This window comes from Vombatus ursinus, unplaced genomic scaffold, assembly GCF_900497805.2.
Source record: "Vombatus ursinus unplaced genomic scaffold, bare-nosed wombat genome assembly UNPS02015255.1, whole genome shotgun sequence".
NCBI lineage: Eukaryota > Metazoa > Chordata > Mammalia > Diprotodontia > Vombatidae > Vombatus > Vombatus ursinus.
In genome coordinates, this window is record NW_020955033.1 from 8,412,869 (window position 1) to 8,429,829 (window position 16,961).

Consider the following 16,961-nt stretch of genomic DNA (forward strand, 5'->3'; position numbering starts at 1 on the left):
ACTTAGGCAGTTGATTCCTTGACTGCAAGTGTAGGACTTTATGTTCAAATGAAAAACCATCATGATAAGACACTTAAATGCTTTGCTGCAAAATTTAATTTTGTATGAGCAACCTCATAATGAAGTCAGGATTTTGATAACTATTGGGAAGTAAATTTCTTTCAGAAGAACAGGAAATGTGTCTTCTTATGATGGTCTCTCATGTCATTAATATGTTGACTGACTTGACTGGGAGCCCACAGACACCTTGGCCTACCTCTCTTCATCAGGAAATTTCTACTAATGATGATTTTAAGGTAGCTAATGCTCTGTCTTTTAAAGCAAAGTTAAGTACTTTTCAGTGTTACCTGGACTCTTTCAGTTATCTACCAGAGGTTCCCAAAGTGGGCAATGGGGGTGCTGAAATTATGGGGGGGGTAGTAGCCTTGGGTGTAATTTGGAAGCATTGAATTAAAAATAAGGGTGTGATAGAAGCATAAGGAAAGAAGAGAAGAGAAGCAAATTTTGGAAAACCATTCGTACATGTTTCATCTGTTGTGTAACAGAGCAAAAATTGTAGTGATTACGTTATTTTCCAAATAAACACACAAAATGCGAGTTATAACCAATCAGTGTTCAAGTCTTCTGACAGGGCTTACCAAGCAAGTGTTGGCAGGTGAGCGTGTATGCATTGTCAGGAAGTCCACCATGCATTGGAAGGAATATGTGCATGTGATGACTTGTTTGGAGTACAATACTATGTGCTTGCATCACACAATATTGCATCATCAAAATTGCAATACAGGAACTGAAAAATCAAAAATTAACAATAAATTATTAAATTTAAGATGCTTCATTTTTAAAAAAAATTTTTTTTGAAATGACACAAATTTTTTTTTTAAGTAAAGGGTTAAAGAAAGTAGATTTCCAGCAGTGCACTGAGTAATTTTTTTTAAGAGGGCAATAGGTCAAATAAATTTGGGGACCTCAGGTCTAAATTAATTGAATTCCATTCAGCAAACATTTCCTAAGCATCTACTACGTCCAAGACATTGGTAGTTCTGGGAATGTAAGACAAAATGGCAATTCCTGCCTTCAAGGAACCCCTGGGAAGAGATACGAGAAGCACATTGATAGGGGAATACAAGGTAATGTGATAAGAGAAATAGTACTAGTAATTGGGAGGATGAGAGAGGAGTCTGACAGTGGAGAAGAGCAAAGAGGACCTTCCAGATATGAGGAATGACTTGTGCTTCCTGTCTTTTGGGTTTTGATTTGTAAAGCAGAATTAGTAACTACCCTGTTATTGCTTCACCTACATTTTTTTAAGGTTAATGAACTGATTTCTTTTTTGAAATTAAAAATTCTATATAATTTAGGAATTTTCCTTCATGGAACTTAAATTTTCACCATTTGTTTTCCTTCCACAAGTTTTTGAGCAGCTCTGAGGAGTGGAGATAGGATGGGGAGAGCAACTCCAAGGAATGGAATGAAAACTACTCACAAATTTAACCTGTTTTGTTTTTAATTGGTCTGGCTGGTGTTCAACTCTCAAATGAGAGTTTTATGTAAAAATGTCAGTATAGTACCTCCTACAGTAATTCTGTAAAACATTGTGGTTATATAAAAAAACAGCTGGAAATAAACGAGGAATAGGAAGAAGCTGTGTGTTATTGCGCACCAGAGCCACTGGGCCTTCACTGTACCTCATATGACTTGATTTACCCAAAATAAATAGCTGTGTGCTGTGGAGAGTGAACTCACTCATTACAATTTATGCATTTATGAAAAGTATATTAGAACTATAAGATAGTCCCTGTGTTATTCCATAAACAGTTGCTTCTTTTGCCCCTACACCTAATCTCATGGCACTGATCAGTTAAGTTTCATATTATGAAATAAAAACTTGTGTCTAATGTTGCTTTAATATTTATCAGAGTACCATTGTCTGTGTAAATGTAAGCCAATGGATTGTAATAGAAACTAACTTAATGTTTTCAACTTTTAAAATAGATTTGAGAGAAGGTAAGTTTGTAAGACAAATTTCTAAATGAAACTCATTATAGCACTTCTGGCAATATGTCACTTTTGTTTCAGACTTTTGTTTGTTGACACCTGCTTTGTTATGCTTTTTAGCGAGACCCAGCCCTTGCAAAACAGCTCTTCGGCAGCTTGTTTACTGGAATTTTAAAAGAGGTGGATAAATTTAAGGGCCCATCTGAGAAAAGAAGCATTACTGAGAAGTTGCTTTTGGACTTCAACTATTTCCTAAGTAGCACCATGTTGTTCTTTCCACCTTTCATCTCCTGTATCCAGGTACAAATATTCACATAGCCCTTTTTTTCCTTGCTTCCATTTAATGTGATATAGAGTAACTTCAGCCTTTGTCTCAAAAGTACTACTCTAAGAATGAATAAAGAAGAGTCTAGGCCTGTAACGTATTATAAATGTTAAGTTTGTTTTGCCTTTGCAAAGGTAATGGACGCCTGAGACAGAGTGATTAGGAATTCATTATAAACGTGTTTGCTTTTGTCTTATGCTGAAATCATTTCAAAAATTTAGTTGCATTGCAGTGAGCTTTTTATTCCATAATTTCCTGAACATTTTAATTTAGAATTTATGCAGATTGTAATTTTTATTATTTTAGGTTAAAAAAAATCAATACTTTTACCATTCAGAACATGGAACTTTACTAACTTTTCTACACAGTAATGTTTTACTTCAACTTGTTTTTAAGTTCTTCTGAAAAAATCAAGACCTTCATGAAGACCCAGTACATGATCCATGACCCTTAAGCATCACTCATATTAATAGAACTTAAATAACACTTTTTCTTCAAAGTGTTGTACGAAGTAAAAAAGTAATAAGAAAGCCTCCACTTCTGAGAGAATGTACTTTTTGTTTTCCTGTGTTGTATGTTTTTTCTAAGTTGCAGTGATGTGCTACATTATTTCCTTGTAGCCTTCTCACAGTTGTGATATATAGTAACATACCTACTTTAGATAGAATCCTTTTTTTGTGTATCTACCACCCATGCTAACTTAAAAAAATGCATCTTGTCAATTTCTTGGGATTCTTGGGATCAGCCACTGTTTCACAATAGTTTTCCATTTATCATATATTCCATATTATTTTCCTAATTCCTAGTTCAATTGCAGATTAGTGTTATAGGGCTATACAAATCCCTCTGTGATCTCAGAAGACAATCTCTCCATAACTTAGTAAATGATCTAGTTAGTTTTCCACAGTTGCTATGGCAGAAAAATATATTGCTCTGTGGCCGTCCTGGTGGTGACCCTCTCTGAATTTAGTTAGGGTGGTCCTTAGAGAGCAGACCTATCACCAGCCCCTACTCTAGGCCTCTCCACCTGGTAGAACCTGCCAACACTTTGGCCTTACTGCCAGGACATTTGAGAACATAAGCCTCCACACCATGAAGAATCACAAATAGGCCAGTTATTGAGGAGTTTTTCTTACTTCTTACTTGCATTTTTCAAATAGTGTAGTCAAGATTGAAATAAATCTATTCATGATATTTCAATTAAACCTTTAGTCTTTATTTTCTTTTTTAAGATGAATCTTTGTAAACTTAGAATATGCCTGATTAGGAATTTGTGAATGAATAAAAATTTGTCATGCTATTTGAGAATGGTGCTTATCTCTGAAATTAGAACTATTGTAATGAATTATATCAGTTGTATAATTTATGTGGTATGGCCCCAACTCTAACTAAGTTAGTCAAATAAGGAGTCATTTTTTGTTTGTTTTTTAAACAGGTAGTGTATTTAAGATAGCATTACATGATTTCAAGTGAGTCACCTAGGTTTGTGTCCCATATGACAAGCAAATTACCTGAATTTTGAAAAAAATCAGATTTTCTATTTGATTATGTAATCATTAACATGAAAAATTTAACGTACAAAGAAAAACTGGGAATAATAACTGGCATCTGTATCGTGCTTTAAAGTGTTTTACAAATGTCATCTCATTTGTGCCCCACAACAACCCTTTGATAAAGATGCTATGATTATCCCCATATTACAACTGATGAAATTGAGAATGAGGTTAAGTTATTTGCCAAGGGTCATACAGCTAGTTAAGTGTCTGAGATAGGAGTCAAACTCATGTCTTCCTGACCTCAATTCCATTGTTCTATCAACCACTTACTTAGGGAAGAAGATTGTATACGAAATGGTGAACTTTGTTTATGTTCGTTGTTTTTTGTTTTTTAAGTAATATATATAGTTTCATAAGGTAGTAACAGATGTTATCTATTTGTGTCACTTTCTGCTCTTTTTTTTCTTCAGTGCATTTTGAATGTTTTATTGATATCTTTTCCCCCTATCTCATCAATACACACTGAACTTCCTCCACTCAGTGCCAAGTAGAGGTGTCCCTTGTGACAAATATGTGTAGTCAAACAAAACATGCCAACCGTTTGGTCTTTAGTCCACCGCCTCTGCCAGGAGGTGGGAGGTGTGTTTCAGCCTGAATTTTATGAAGTCATAATTGTTTGCTGGGTTCTGAGGTCTTTCAAAGTTGTGTCCTCTCATATTATCATTGTGGTTATCAGTTCAAATAGGTCTTTCCAGATTTCTCTGAATCTGTCATATTTCTTATTTCTATGACGCAATAAAATTCCATTGTATTCATATGCCACAGTTCTGCCATCCTCCCATTGATGGGTATCTCTCTTGTTCACATGCAAGACCACACACTTAAAGTTTCCACGGCCTTATAAGCTGTGTAGTCCATTCCTCTTCCTTTACAGGTGATTTATTACAAGTGATTGATTCAGGGTTCTTTAGGGATGGGGACTGGACCTGTGATTTCATTGGTGTAAGGAATTACCAGGTAAAGGAACTCCCTCTGCAGTTTGGCACTTTTGCTGCAATTTATAGTCCTAAGAGTTGCCAGCAGTACTGACAGGTTAAACATTTTGTCCAGCTTCACCGAACCAGTCATTGTCAAAGGTACAACTTGAATTCAGGACTTCCTGGCTTGACGGCCAACTTTCTAGCAACTACACCATGTCGCCTCTCAACAAAAGCTTGCTATGTATATTCTTGTACACATTGCTTCTTTCTCTCTGCCCTAAACCTGCTTGATTACCTTAATATTTTATCAGCTCTCTAGATTATACATTTAGTAATTTCAATTGAATTCATTCTTTTTCCACTTGACATTGAATCAAGTGGCTCCAGGTATTTCAAGAGAATTCAGTTCTGTATCTGGGGGGAAAAAGTATTTATAGTGGCTCAGTGCATCGAGTTTGTAAATGTTGGCTGCATTTTGTTTCACCATGTCACTTTTCTGGGCACAGTGCATTCAGGAAGTACAAATGTATCTAATGGACAAAATATTATACTTTAAAGACATTCATCCTAGGTTAACATAAACCTAGCTGTAAGTGTTTCATCCCTTGGTTTCTAATCTGTAATTGCAATTAATAGCTTCCCTTCACAGAAATTTTGTGAATTTAATGAAATTTTTTTTTAATAAAAAGTGCTATATAAATTCAAAATGGCTTAAATTTTTATTTAATTTTCTTTCATTGAACCCTATATTTTAAGCTTTCTTTTGCCTCTTTTTTAATTTTTGAGCAGTACAAAATAATAACAGAAGCATTTAGAATTAAATTACTTAACACATTTTAATGTGGTGTGTTTTTAATCAATACAGCCTATAGTCAACTCTCAAATTCAAGTCTGAAATAAAAATGTCAGTACAATAATTCTTACAGTGCTGTATTAAAATGTTGTTATATTGGCAAGTTCTTGGGAGTAATTTAGGAATAGAAAGAAATTCCTTAAATAATAGAATGGTTATTATATCTAATAAAGTTGAAGAAGGGACTAGAGGTTTTGAAAATGTTTGGACTGCTATTTATTCTCATTGCTCTCAGTTGTTTTTTATGTTAGCACAAAATTCTAGAAACCTGGAAGAACACTGCAGTTGCAGAAATGTGTGGTTCTACTGTTTTGCTCATTTAATGGGTGGTGAGCTTTAAGCGAAGTTGTGCTATGATAGTACAAAAACAAAAATGTTTAGCAAGTAAGACTTTTAGGAAAAACTTATTAATGGAAGCTCATGGTGTATAACTTTGGTGTTATTTCTACTTATGTCAAAACTTTCTTTAACATCTGGTAAAAATAGGTCGTTCTCCCAAGAAGATACAGTTCCAGTGCCATGAACTAAATATTTAAATGTTTGTGGCTTTACAGGAAGTGAGTTACCAGCGCTCAGAGCTCCTAAGCCTTGACTCATCCACTGTGAGCACCAGTTGCCTCGCCAGCTTGCAGCAGCCAGTAGGCATCCTCCTTCTTGAAAAAGCACTGATTCATCTTGCTCCTGCAGAAGAACCACCATCTAAACGAATGCGGGGAAAACCGCAGCTCTCTCCAGATGTCATCAAATGGATTGAACTTGCTAAGTGAGTGTTGACTGAGAGCAAGGCCTGCAGGTGTTTGTCCCACACTTCATAAATCTTAGCAGTGATGTCTAGCTCTCTTCTTTAGCATAATTTGTACCCCAAAGTCACCAAAACTAAATAGAATCTAATCTCATTGGGAAATGAGATGTTTGAAATTTTATGTGTGTTCTAGATAAATTGAAGTTTACCTCTAAGTGCCAACTTTTATTTTTTTGATAGAAATCCTTCTAAATGTATTATACTCATGTTTTCTTAATCATAGTATTTTAAACTTAATTTAACCTTTTGTTATTAAACTCATAAAAATACCTTAGATTACACTTGATTGTTCTTTAAATGCTGTCACGTACATAACTTCACTATATTCTTGTAGTAATGATGCAAAAGAAGTCTGTAGAGTAGATGGGGTCCTCATTTGACAGATGAGAACTCTATAAGCCAGAAAGATTAAACATCTTACAGGTAGTAAATAGAACTTGAACCCAAATCTTCTCATTCTTAGCTATAATTTGTAGGTTGTATATATCTATTTATGTACAACAGGCAGGTGGCACAGTGGATAGAGGGCTGCACTTGGAAGTCAAGAAGGCCTGAATTCAAATCCTGCTCTTGCACACCTACTAGCTTTGTCGTGCTGGGCAAGTCACTGAACCTCTCAGCTTTAGTTTCTTCAGCTGTAAAATGGGGATAATACATGTACTACCTCTTTCACAGGACTATTGTGAGGAAAGTTCTTTTGCCATCTTTAAAAAGCTATGTGAGTCATGATTATCAGCTTTAATTTAGAACATACTTTTTGGTGATTGCTCAGATTTTTTTCTTCCTTTGGGTTTCTCAGCGAGGTTCTTGAGAGGCGAGGCTGCCAGATGAGAAGTGTTATTGTGATATGACGTTATGTAACCATAGAGGCCATCTGATCCAAGTCACTCCCTGATAGAGTAATCCCTCTGCAGCATCCCCTAATGATTAACTTCTGTTCCAGTGCTTCCAGTGGCAGAGACGTCACTGACTTTTGAGTGTGGCCATTGGGTTTTCGTTGGTCCTTTGGAGCCAAGCAAAATAAACACAATTCTTCTTCCAATGATTACTCTTAATGTGTATTAAAATTGCCATCATGCCTCCCCCAGATCCTTCATTTTTAGGTTAAGCATTTCTAATTGCTTTCTTCAATTATTACCTTTCTCTTTCTTGACGTTGTACTTGATGCCACTTGACGTTGTGTTAGCTTTTTTTCCCCCATAAGCCATGTCATGCTGTTTACTGGGTATAGAGACCAAAAAACCTCCATAAATGATCTACTATCTAGTAATATTTCACCCCATTCTGTACTTGTGTAGTTGGTTTTCTAAACCTTAGTATGAAAAGCTGACAAATGTATACATGTGAAAGATCTGTACATATATGATATCTCCTTACTAAGATCATCTTACCTACACATTGGGAGTAATATATTTTGGAAATATATTCCAAGTATATTTGGAAATAATATATTTTCAGAATAATTTAATTGTGTATTAGGCACACAGAAGGATGAAGTTATTCTAACATAATAAAAACTAATGGTAATGTCAGAATTGTAATAATTGTTAGCATACTGAGTAAATTTTAACTTTTCTTAATTAAACTGAGCAGTAACTTTATTTTAAGCTAATCAGTTATTGAATGATTTAATAGATTTTTAGTGTCATAATATTTGTTTCTAAAACACATATTCAAGTGCTTTTCTTGCTTTTGTCTTTTTAAGGTTATATAGGTCTATAGGAGAGTATGATGTTCTTCGTGGCATCTTCAGTGGTGAAATTAAAACAAAACAACTAACGCAGAATGCATTATTAGCAGAAGCCAAAAATGACTATTCTGAAGCTGCTAAACAGTATAATGAGGTAAAATGAATCAATTGCAAATACCTTTTTCCACATATTCATTTGTGTTTTTCCAAAGAGGAAAAACTACGATCATTAGTTTGAGATTTTAGAGCTCTCAAATCCCTTTGTTTCAAGTTTTCTTCTTGGATTTAATCTGTAATTTAATAGTAGAAATTGGGTTTGGAATTACCAAATTCACATTTATTGCCGTGGCATCACTTATTCCTTAAATAAGTCTTTTAATCAGTGATTAGAGGCCAAATCACAAAAACTTCTTTGTGCCCTTAAAAAATTGTCAATAATTACCATGAAATTATATAATTTTTTCTTTGAAATTTAGACTAGATTATAATTAGGTCAGTTCTATGGTAGTTATATGTTCAAATCAAAGAATCTTAGGGCTGGAAGTGACTTTGAAGGTTCTAGTCCTTCCTCTCCACCAGTTAGAGAATCGACTAGTCTGTAATTCATACAATAAGTAACCATATGAAAACATGCTTCAGATTATTAATAGTAATAGAAATGAAAATTAACACAGCTCTAACAGCAGCAGCTAGGTTAATTTTTGTAGACAAGTTAAAAACTGTGGGATTCTTAGCACTGTCTGTCTCATCTCCTCCTTTTCTGGCATTCTGCTACTATTACAGCTGAAGTAGAAAAAAGACCACAGGAGACCAAGGGCCATTTTATACTTCATTTCATGGAATGTCAGGGCCAAAGAATGTATCACCCTAGTGATCAGCATTACCTAGTGAGCCTCTCCAATCTTAGCTAGGTTAGTTCTTGAAAAGCAGACAGTCTTTGTGGCTGGAATGGTGCTCAGAACCTTTACAGCATGCTGGAACCTTCTAGGGCTTGTGTTCCAAAAACATCAACTTCAAGAACCTAGTTATTTTTATACTATGATTAAGCATCTGAAAAAGACTAAATGAATAATTTAGATTCAACATAAGAAAATAATTCCTTGACAGTGACAGCTGTGAAACATTACAATAGCTTTCTAAGAAAGGCTATGGAATTTCTTCTGGAGGCCTTTGAAGAAATGAGAAATTTTCGTTTTGTTTAGGATGGTTTGAATATGTCGTTCCAATAGGCAATGAGAGAAAACAGGGCAGGACAGAGGGCTAGAACCTTCAAAGTCACTTCTGGCCCTAAGATTCTTTGATTTGAACATATAACTACCATAGAACTTACATAATTATAATCTAGTGTAAATTTCAAGGAGAAAATTATATAATTTCATGGTAATTATTGACAATTTTTTAAAGGCACAAAGAAGCAGCAGTGAAGAAGGAATGGTACTTTAAGACCTCAAATTCTTTTATAAAGCAGTAATTATTGGTGCTAGCTAAAAATTAAACAAAAACAAATGTTGATTGGTAGGGAAACAAAAAATGAAAAATAATAAAAAGAGTCAAGCTCAATAACTTCTTCAGTAAACCTGAGAACATAAAGTACTTAAGGAAAGCAATCCCTGTTTGATAAGACCTGAGGAAATGAGGAAATTGCCAGAAAATAGGATTGGTCCAACATCTTGTACCTTAGGCTACAGTAAGCTTAATATGGATACACAGCCTAAGTATAAACGATTACATCATTAAAAAAAAAAGTTTGTAGTGAATGAGATCAAGTACTATTCGCAACTAGGGGAGAATATTGAACTAAACCAGGAATAGAAGCGAACATGGAAAATAGTTAGTTTTGGTTATACGAAATTGAAAAACTTTTCCACGAAGAATACATCTAGAATAAGCAAAAATATTGAAGTCTTGGCTGACTCAAGGACTTGGGTTCAAATCCTATTTGTGTGATCCTTTTTGTGTGACATTGGTTAAGTCAAATAATCATTGTAGGCTTCAGATTCCCCTTCTATAAAATTAATAATTAGAGTAGATGGCCTTTGAGGTCTTGCTCTAGATTGTCAGATTCCATGAATCAGACATCCTAGAACAGTGCCTGGTACATAGTAGCTTCTTAACAAATGTTTATTGACTGTCTGAGATATCTAGGGAATCAACACAAATATCTGAGACCAAGGGATTAGTGGTCAAGGGATATCAACAGTTTTCAGATGAAGAATTACAAACTATTAACTATATGAAAGATTTCTGTAGATCACTAAGAATTTGATAAATGCAAATTATCATAAACGATGTGATTTTACCTTGCATTGAATGAATTGACAAAGATGACAAAAGGTAGAATTAGGGTTTGTAGGAAGATAAGTACAGTAACACATTTGTTGGGGCTGTGAATTGGTTCAACTCTTCTGAAAAGCAATTGGAAATTGCTAAAAAAAAAAAAAAATGACAGAAATATCTGTTCTCTTTGACCTGATATCTCACTCCTAGTCATAGACCCCAAGGAGATTAAAAGCGGGAAGAAATCATGTACACCAAAAATGATAATGGCACTTTTTGTGGTAGCCAAGAACTGGAAACAAGATAAGTGTCCGTCATGGGGTGGCTAAACAAATTATGGTAGATGAATGTAACAGAATATTGATGTTCTATAAGAAATGACAAATAAGAAGAATTAAGAGAAGTACAGGAAGACTCATGAACTGATACAGAGTGAGTAGAACCAGGAAACAACATAAATGGGGAAAAAAAAAAACCACAAAACTGAGCATGGTATGTTTTACTGGAGAAGAGTTAAGAAAATATACCTCCCTCCCTTCACTACAGAGGTGGGAGAATCAGTGTGGAATATTGCATATACTGCCAGATTCATCTGATAAGTTGGTTAGTTATGGTTTTTTTCCCTTATTTTTTGTAACATAGGGTAGCTCTCTGGCAGACAGATATATTTGGAGAGACAAGTGACGTAAAAACAAAAGGCATCAGAATATTTTTTTTATTAACAAAAGAAGGAAAATTTTTTAAAACCTTGAAGTTTTGCCTCAAAAATGTTCAGATTAGTAAGGAACACAAAATAGGAACAGTTAGTCTTTTAAAAATTCTTCTATTTATTTATATGAATTTATTATCTCTCCCTTCCACTATCCCATCAAACAATAAACAAAAAGTAATTCATTGTTAAAAGAAACCCACATATATGAGATTACAGATCCATCAAAATATCAACATTTTTCACACTTCAATTTACAATTTAATTCTGTGGCCTCTAGTACAAAATGGTTGTGGCCAACAATTGGCCATTATCCTCTGCAGAACATGTATTTCTGTAATCAAAGAATGTTAATATAGCTTCCTTTCTAGTTTGAGTTCTTTTATTATTTCTTTCAACATAAAAATCATGGTATGCTGGAACGAGCCAGATCTTCGTGGATCTTAGCGTCTAGAATTCCGATCCCAATATCCTAGTCCAAAGCTCTTTCCACAGCTCCAGTTAGCAAGCATTTTTTAAGCAACTACTGTATGCCAGGCCACTGTCCTGAGGGTTTGGCATACCAAGGGCAAATAACATTCCTGCTTTTAAGGAGTTAACATTCTATGTTGGCCTCTTCTCTGAACCCATATTCTTTGCCATCGTATGCTTTTATAGTTGTGAATAGAAGAACTGCATGTAGCAGTCTAGCAAAAATTGGATTAAGTCCAGTGACAGTATTACTTTAGAATATCTGCTAATTATATTTGAGTTTTAAATTACAGCAAAACGTTGCTAGCAGTGACTGTGAACAAAAATCTTTTTTGCCATTCTTTTCTAAGCTTTTCCCATCATATTGGGGAAGTTTTTCCTTTTCTATATGTAGAATGTAGTATTTGTAGTATAACTTTAGAACTGAAAGGTCTTTTGAAATTACCTTATCCAGCTACTCTTTTTCAAAATGAGGAAGCTGAAACCAAAGCATTTTTGTTTCTGACTGCCCCTTTCTTTTTAAGTGTCATATTTCTGATTTTTTTCCAAGGTTTATTCTTACAAACGTGTTAAATATTTGAGTAGGTTGTTAAACTCTTAAAATTTCCTAATATTTGACAGCATCGGTAACTCCTCCAAAAAAAGGCTAAGTTACTTGTCAGTAGTCCTTCAGCACATTTGTAGCAAGAGGCCCTTTTTCTTTTTTCTCTTTTTTTGGTTTTTGGTTTTTGGTTTGTTGTTTTTCACTCAAAATCACCATCTTCCAGTTTGTTGTTCCATTTTCTTTAGGCATGAGAAAATCAATGATCTCATCATCTCCAATCTCTTTTTTTATACCTATCCTTAAATTTTTTTGTAATTATCTTGGCAACTTTCTTTTCCTAGGCCTTAAATACACAAGAGTGGTTAGAGGGAGAACCTACAGAAGCTGAAAAGGATTTTTGGGAACTTGCATCTCTTGAATGTTATAATCACCTCACTGAATGGAAGTCGTTGGAGTATTGTTCAACCATCAGCATTGATAGTAAAAATCCTCCAGACCTTAGCAAAATATGGAGTGAGCCATTTTATCAGGTTTGCAAAGCTTCCTTTTAAAAGACAATTGAAATATGGTTAATACTTCAATTTGAAGATTCTGGATCCATTATTAAATGTTTAAATCATTTATTTCTACATAATTACTTACATTCTGTGACAAAAGTCGTAAAGTTTTTTATTTGGGAATATAGAGAATAGCCTTCTTTAGTGTATTGAACCAACCTAACTCTTTATCCCTTCTAGTTAGTCCTTTCTACATAGGTGAAATTAATTTTAAAATTAGAGTGCATGCATGAAATATTCAGGTTCAGCTATTTCAGTTATCTTCCTCAGGGTTCTTTTTAGCTGTCATTTTTGTTTCTCTTTGTAAATGTTAGTTTGCATGGGACATCCAAATTCTAAGCTGGTAGGGGAACATGTTTCTGCATGGTTGTGGCAATTATTGTTCATTCATAATGAAATAAGCAGGACCTTTAAAGTTTTGCCACTTTCTAAACATGTTTCAATCATTAAATAAAGTCATTTAATCTTTAAATCTTTACGTGAGATACTTTCAGGAACTAAATACTGATTTTATACACACACATAAATATGTTATTAATTTCAGCAAGATTTTTCTTTTCTTTAGGAAACTTATCTACCATACATGATTCGCAGTAAGTTAAAGTTACTGCTTCAGGGTGCCAGTGACCAGTCACTCTTAACATTCATTGATGAAGCTATGAAGAAAGAATCCCAGAAGACACTCATAGAAGTTCACTATAGCCAGGAATTGAGTCTTCTTTACATTTTGCAGGATGATTTTGACAGAGCAAAATATTATATTGAAAATAGCATTCAGGTTTTTATGCAGGTAATGCAAATATATTTTAATGTTCTGTTTTAAAATACTAGTAATTATTAATAACAATTCATCCTTATTCATTTAACATCAATTTCTTCCTTTTGTTTTCCTCCCTTTTCACTTGTTTCTTTCTTCTTTCTGTTCTTTTCCCTTTATACTTAAATTCTATTAGTTCCTATATTCCTGACTTCTTCAGAAGCCTTTAAAACATCTACTTGCTTGCTAAGATCTGCTTTCAGGGAAACTGTGTGGAGCACAGTTCTCTGTGAAATAAGAGAAGAGCTTATCCTGTTTCCATTCCTCCTTTCTTTTGAATATTTTCCTTATCTGCCCAATTTTATTTGCCTTTTCTTTCTTCACTTAAGGGTCTTGGGGCCCTGTGTGGAGGTAGCTATTAATTATTTCATTGAACTAGGTACTACTAAGTTAACAGCTGATTTATTTGTGGTTTGGGTCTCTTAAAATTAGATCCATGAAAATCAATCAAGTCTTCAGTAATTGCTTATTATTTGCCAGGCACCAAGAATGCAACATGAGCCTGTGTTCAGTGGGGGAGACAAGAAGTATGTAATTAGCATATACAGCATCGATATAAAGTTATTCAATATAGATTATTTTAAAGTTTTAAAGACAATGATTAATTAGATTTATGAAAGTTTTTTTTTAACATCCCCATATTCTGTATATTTAGCTATAGGCAAGTCATGAATTTTCATATTTTAAGGGAACATGTTGAATTTTTTAATACTGTGATTTGTGTTATGTAAATACTTTTCTCCCTAGAATTATTCCAGTATTGATGCTCTTTTACACCAAAGTAGACTAACCAAACTACAGTCTGTGCAAGCTTTAATAGAAATTCAAGATTTTATCAGCTTTATGAGTAAACAAGGTAATATTTTTCTTATTGTCCTTTTCTGTATAATTATATTTTGGGGAATTTGACATTTTGCTAGTAGAAAATATATTTGTTATGTTCATAGTGAATCTGTGAAATATTTTTCACTTTATAACAGTAGTTTTATTGTACTTTTGATAAATATAAAATTTTGAAGTAGTGAATCAAAATTTTAAGATTTTAAAAATAAAATAATTTTCAGTTTGATGATGCAGCATCCTGTTCTTGTATCTAACTTTTATTATTTGTACAAAACTGTAAAAATCTTTTTGAAAATTACTCAGTAGACATTTAACCAGTTTCTCTGCTTCTGAGTGTCTGTTCCTTTCTTTGTGTCCTGCACAGACCTGCAGATGAAACTTAATGCACAAATCTGATTATACTACTGTACATGTTCTCAAATACTTTCAATGCCTGCCCATTTCCTACCAAAATACATGTTCCTCAGTGTAGCACTTTAGTCTCCTATAATCTAGCTTTAATCTACCTTTCCTTTATTTTATACTACTTCCCTTCATATATTCTGTGAAACTGGACTTAAGGTTAAACTAGTTGCTATTTTGTGAACATATTTTTCCCATGCTTTTGCCCCTTCTCTATATTTGGAATCCCCTTTCTTTTTCATTTCCCTGTATTCTCCCCCTCATCTCACTCTCCACCTGTTGAAATCCTACTTATCCTTTAGAAACCAGCTTAAATATTGTCTTTCCTGATCCATCTATCCAACAATCATCTCATCCTTCTCCAGTTTCTCAAAGTACTTTCTTCTTCTCATATATATTTGGTATTTTAATTATTTGTGTAAATAAATTTCTTACTAGATTGTTAACTTCTTAACAAAGGTACTAGCCTCATTTACTTTCATATTTCTTTTCTTTCCTAGGAGTATATTAGTAGATACTTTTAAGATTTATTCCATTGATTTGACAAGTAAAAGCAGCAACTGGAGCTTTGAATATTAGTTATGTATAGTTTAGGCTTAAGGAGAATTGTTACTATAGAGTAGAAAATCATTCAACACATGTACTTCACATCCCATTATACATTTATTTCCATTCCAACTTTTCTAGAGAAAATATTGACACTGTATCATTGTTTTGACTATACCTCTTTCTTCAAACAGTTGAATTTTTAAAAAGTCAAAAACGAACCGTATGTTAACTTTGAATATTCTTTTGTTCAAGAAAAAATGTTTTTTCCTATTCAAACCAAGAAATTTAAGCTAGGTTTATTTTTTTTTTTATTGGTGTTGACCACCACTTTGTTGATTGATGCTTGGCATTGGTTATGGGTGTAGTCATCCTTTAAAATTATTTTTAGGTAATTTATCATCTCAAGCGCCCCTTAAGAGACTTTTACGAATCTGGACAAACAGATATCCAGATGCTAAAATGGACCCAATGAACATCTGGGATGACATCATTACGAATCGGTAAGATGAGATAGGCAAAGAATTAACTAAAGATTATTTTCTAAACTCTCCAAATTGCTTTTTTTTAAACACTGTACAGAAATCTGAGGTTTGATTAAAATATAGGTATCCCTTATTGTGCAGATCTTATGTATTTTTTCTTCTAAGAGAATTTTTCATTTTTTAGCTATACATTTTGGCTCCCTAATGTGCCAACCTGCACCCTCTTTTCTCCCCTTCTCCCTCCCTCCCCTCAGAAGCCTAAGTAAGGAAAGCAAGTGCTTCACCACAATGTTGAAGCTTCTGCTGAATCCCTTGCACCTGGATCCTGGCTATACACAGGGTTTTGAAAGTGAAGCTGTTTCTGGCAGTGGCAGCGTCAGTGAGTAGAACACATAAGAGGAGAAATATTTGCAGCAGCAGCAGCAGCACACCTCCTTCCTTGTTAGCCTCCACCTCCCTCTGCCTCTCCGTACTACATTCTAGGTAACAGAACTGAACCAAGGGCACCTCTACCAGTTATTATATGATGCCTTCCCATTCAGTTATTGTGATTACAATTATATAACCAGTAAACACTGAATGTAGACAAAATGGTATGCCTTCATACTCCATGAGAACAACCAGTTCCAATTAAGAGAAAAGACAAACACCAAATGGGCCCACAGAGAAGATCTCACCTCTTCTGTGTTTGGGTCTTTTTCTTTGTATTCCTGCTAACTTCAAGTGTTCAGCTATCCGGTTCTTTAATCATGCATTTTAATTCTTCAATTCATTCATTTGAGTTCTGTAATTAAAATAGGACTCTACACTGGAATCAAAGAAATGCCTTAGTAACATCTACAAAAATCCTCTGGCATCTTAATCATGATAAATGCACAAGTTATGTCATGGGTGTATCATATTAATCATTTTGCTTTTAGCAAGTGGTCACAGGCTGAAAATTCTTTCTTTTTTAAGAGTTGAATGTGTTAAGCTGTTAAGCTTAAAACAGTTTAATGTTCTTGCTTAAAGGGAACAAGCATTTTACACTTTGCTAGAATCTTGATATTCTGTTGTTATAGGCTAAAAATGAGGACTGGGGGAATACTTTTTGACCTAACACAAGGACTAACAGATTCATTAAAATATAAAATTGTGAGTTCATACTCATTATCCTGTGGGAATGGAGG

At 34.1% G+C, this 16,961-nt stretch overlaps 1 protein-coding gene across 4 annotated transcripts in view; it reads left to right on the top strand.

Annotated features, from left to right (window-relative positions):
- Positions 1-16,961, top strand: part of LOC114031680 (DNA-dependent protein kinase catalytic subunit-like) — a 167,918-nt gene that overhangs the window by 114,902 nt on the left and 36,055 nt on the right. For all 4 annotated transcript variants that reach the window (XM_027846827.1, XM_027846829.1, XM_027846830.1 and 1 more), the window contains 7 exons: positions 2,116-2,295; positions 6,204-6,412; positions 8,157-8,295; positions 12,484-12,672; positions 13,265-13,489; positions 14,264-14,372; positions 15,699-15,810. In XM_027846827.1, the coding sequence (XP_027702628.1) occupies positions 2,116-2,295; positions 6,204-6,412; positions 8,157-8,295; positions 12,484-12,672; positions 13,265-13,489; positions 14,264-14,372; positions 15,699-15,810 (1,163 nt within the window). The remainder of the gene's footprint in view (positions 1-2,115; positions 2,296-6,203; positions 6,413-8,156; positions 8,296-12,483; positions 12,673-13,264; positions 13,490-14,263; positions 14,373-15,698; positions 15,811-16,961) is intronic.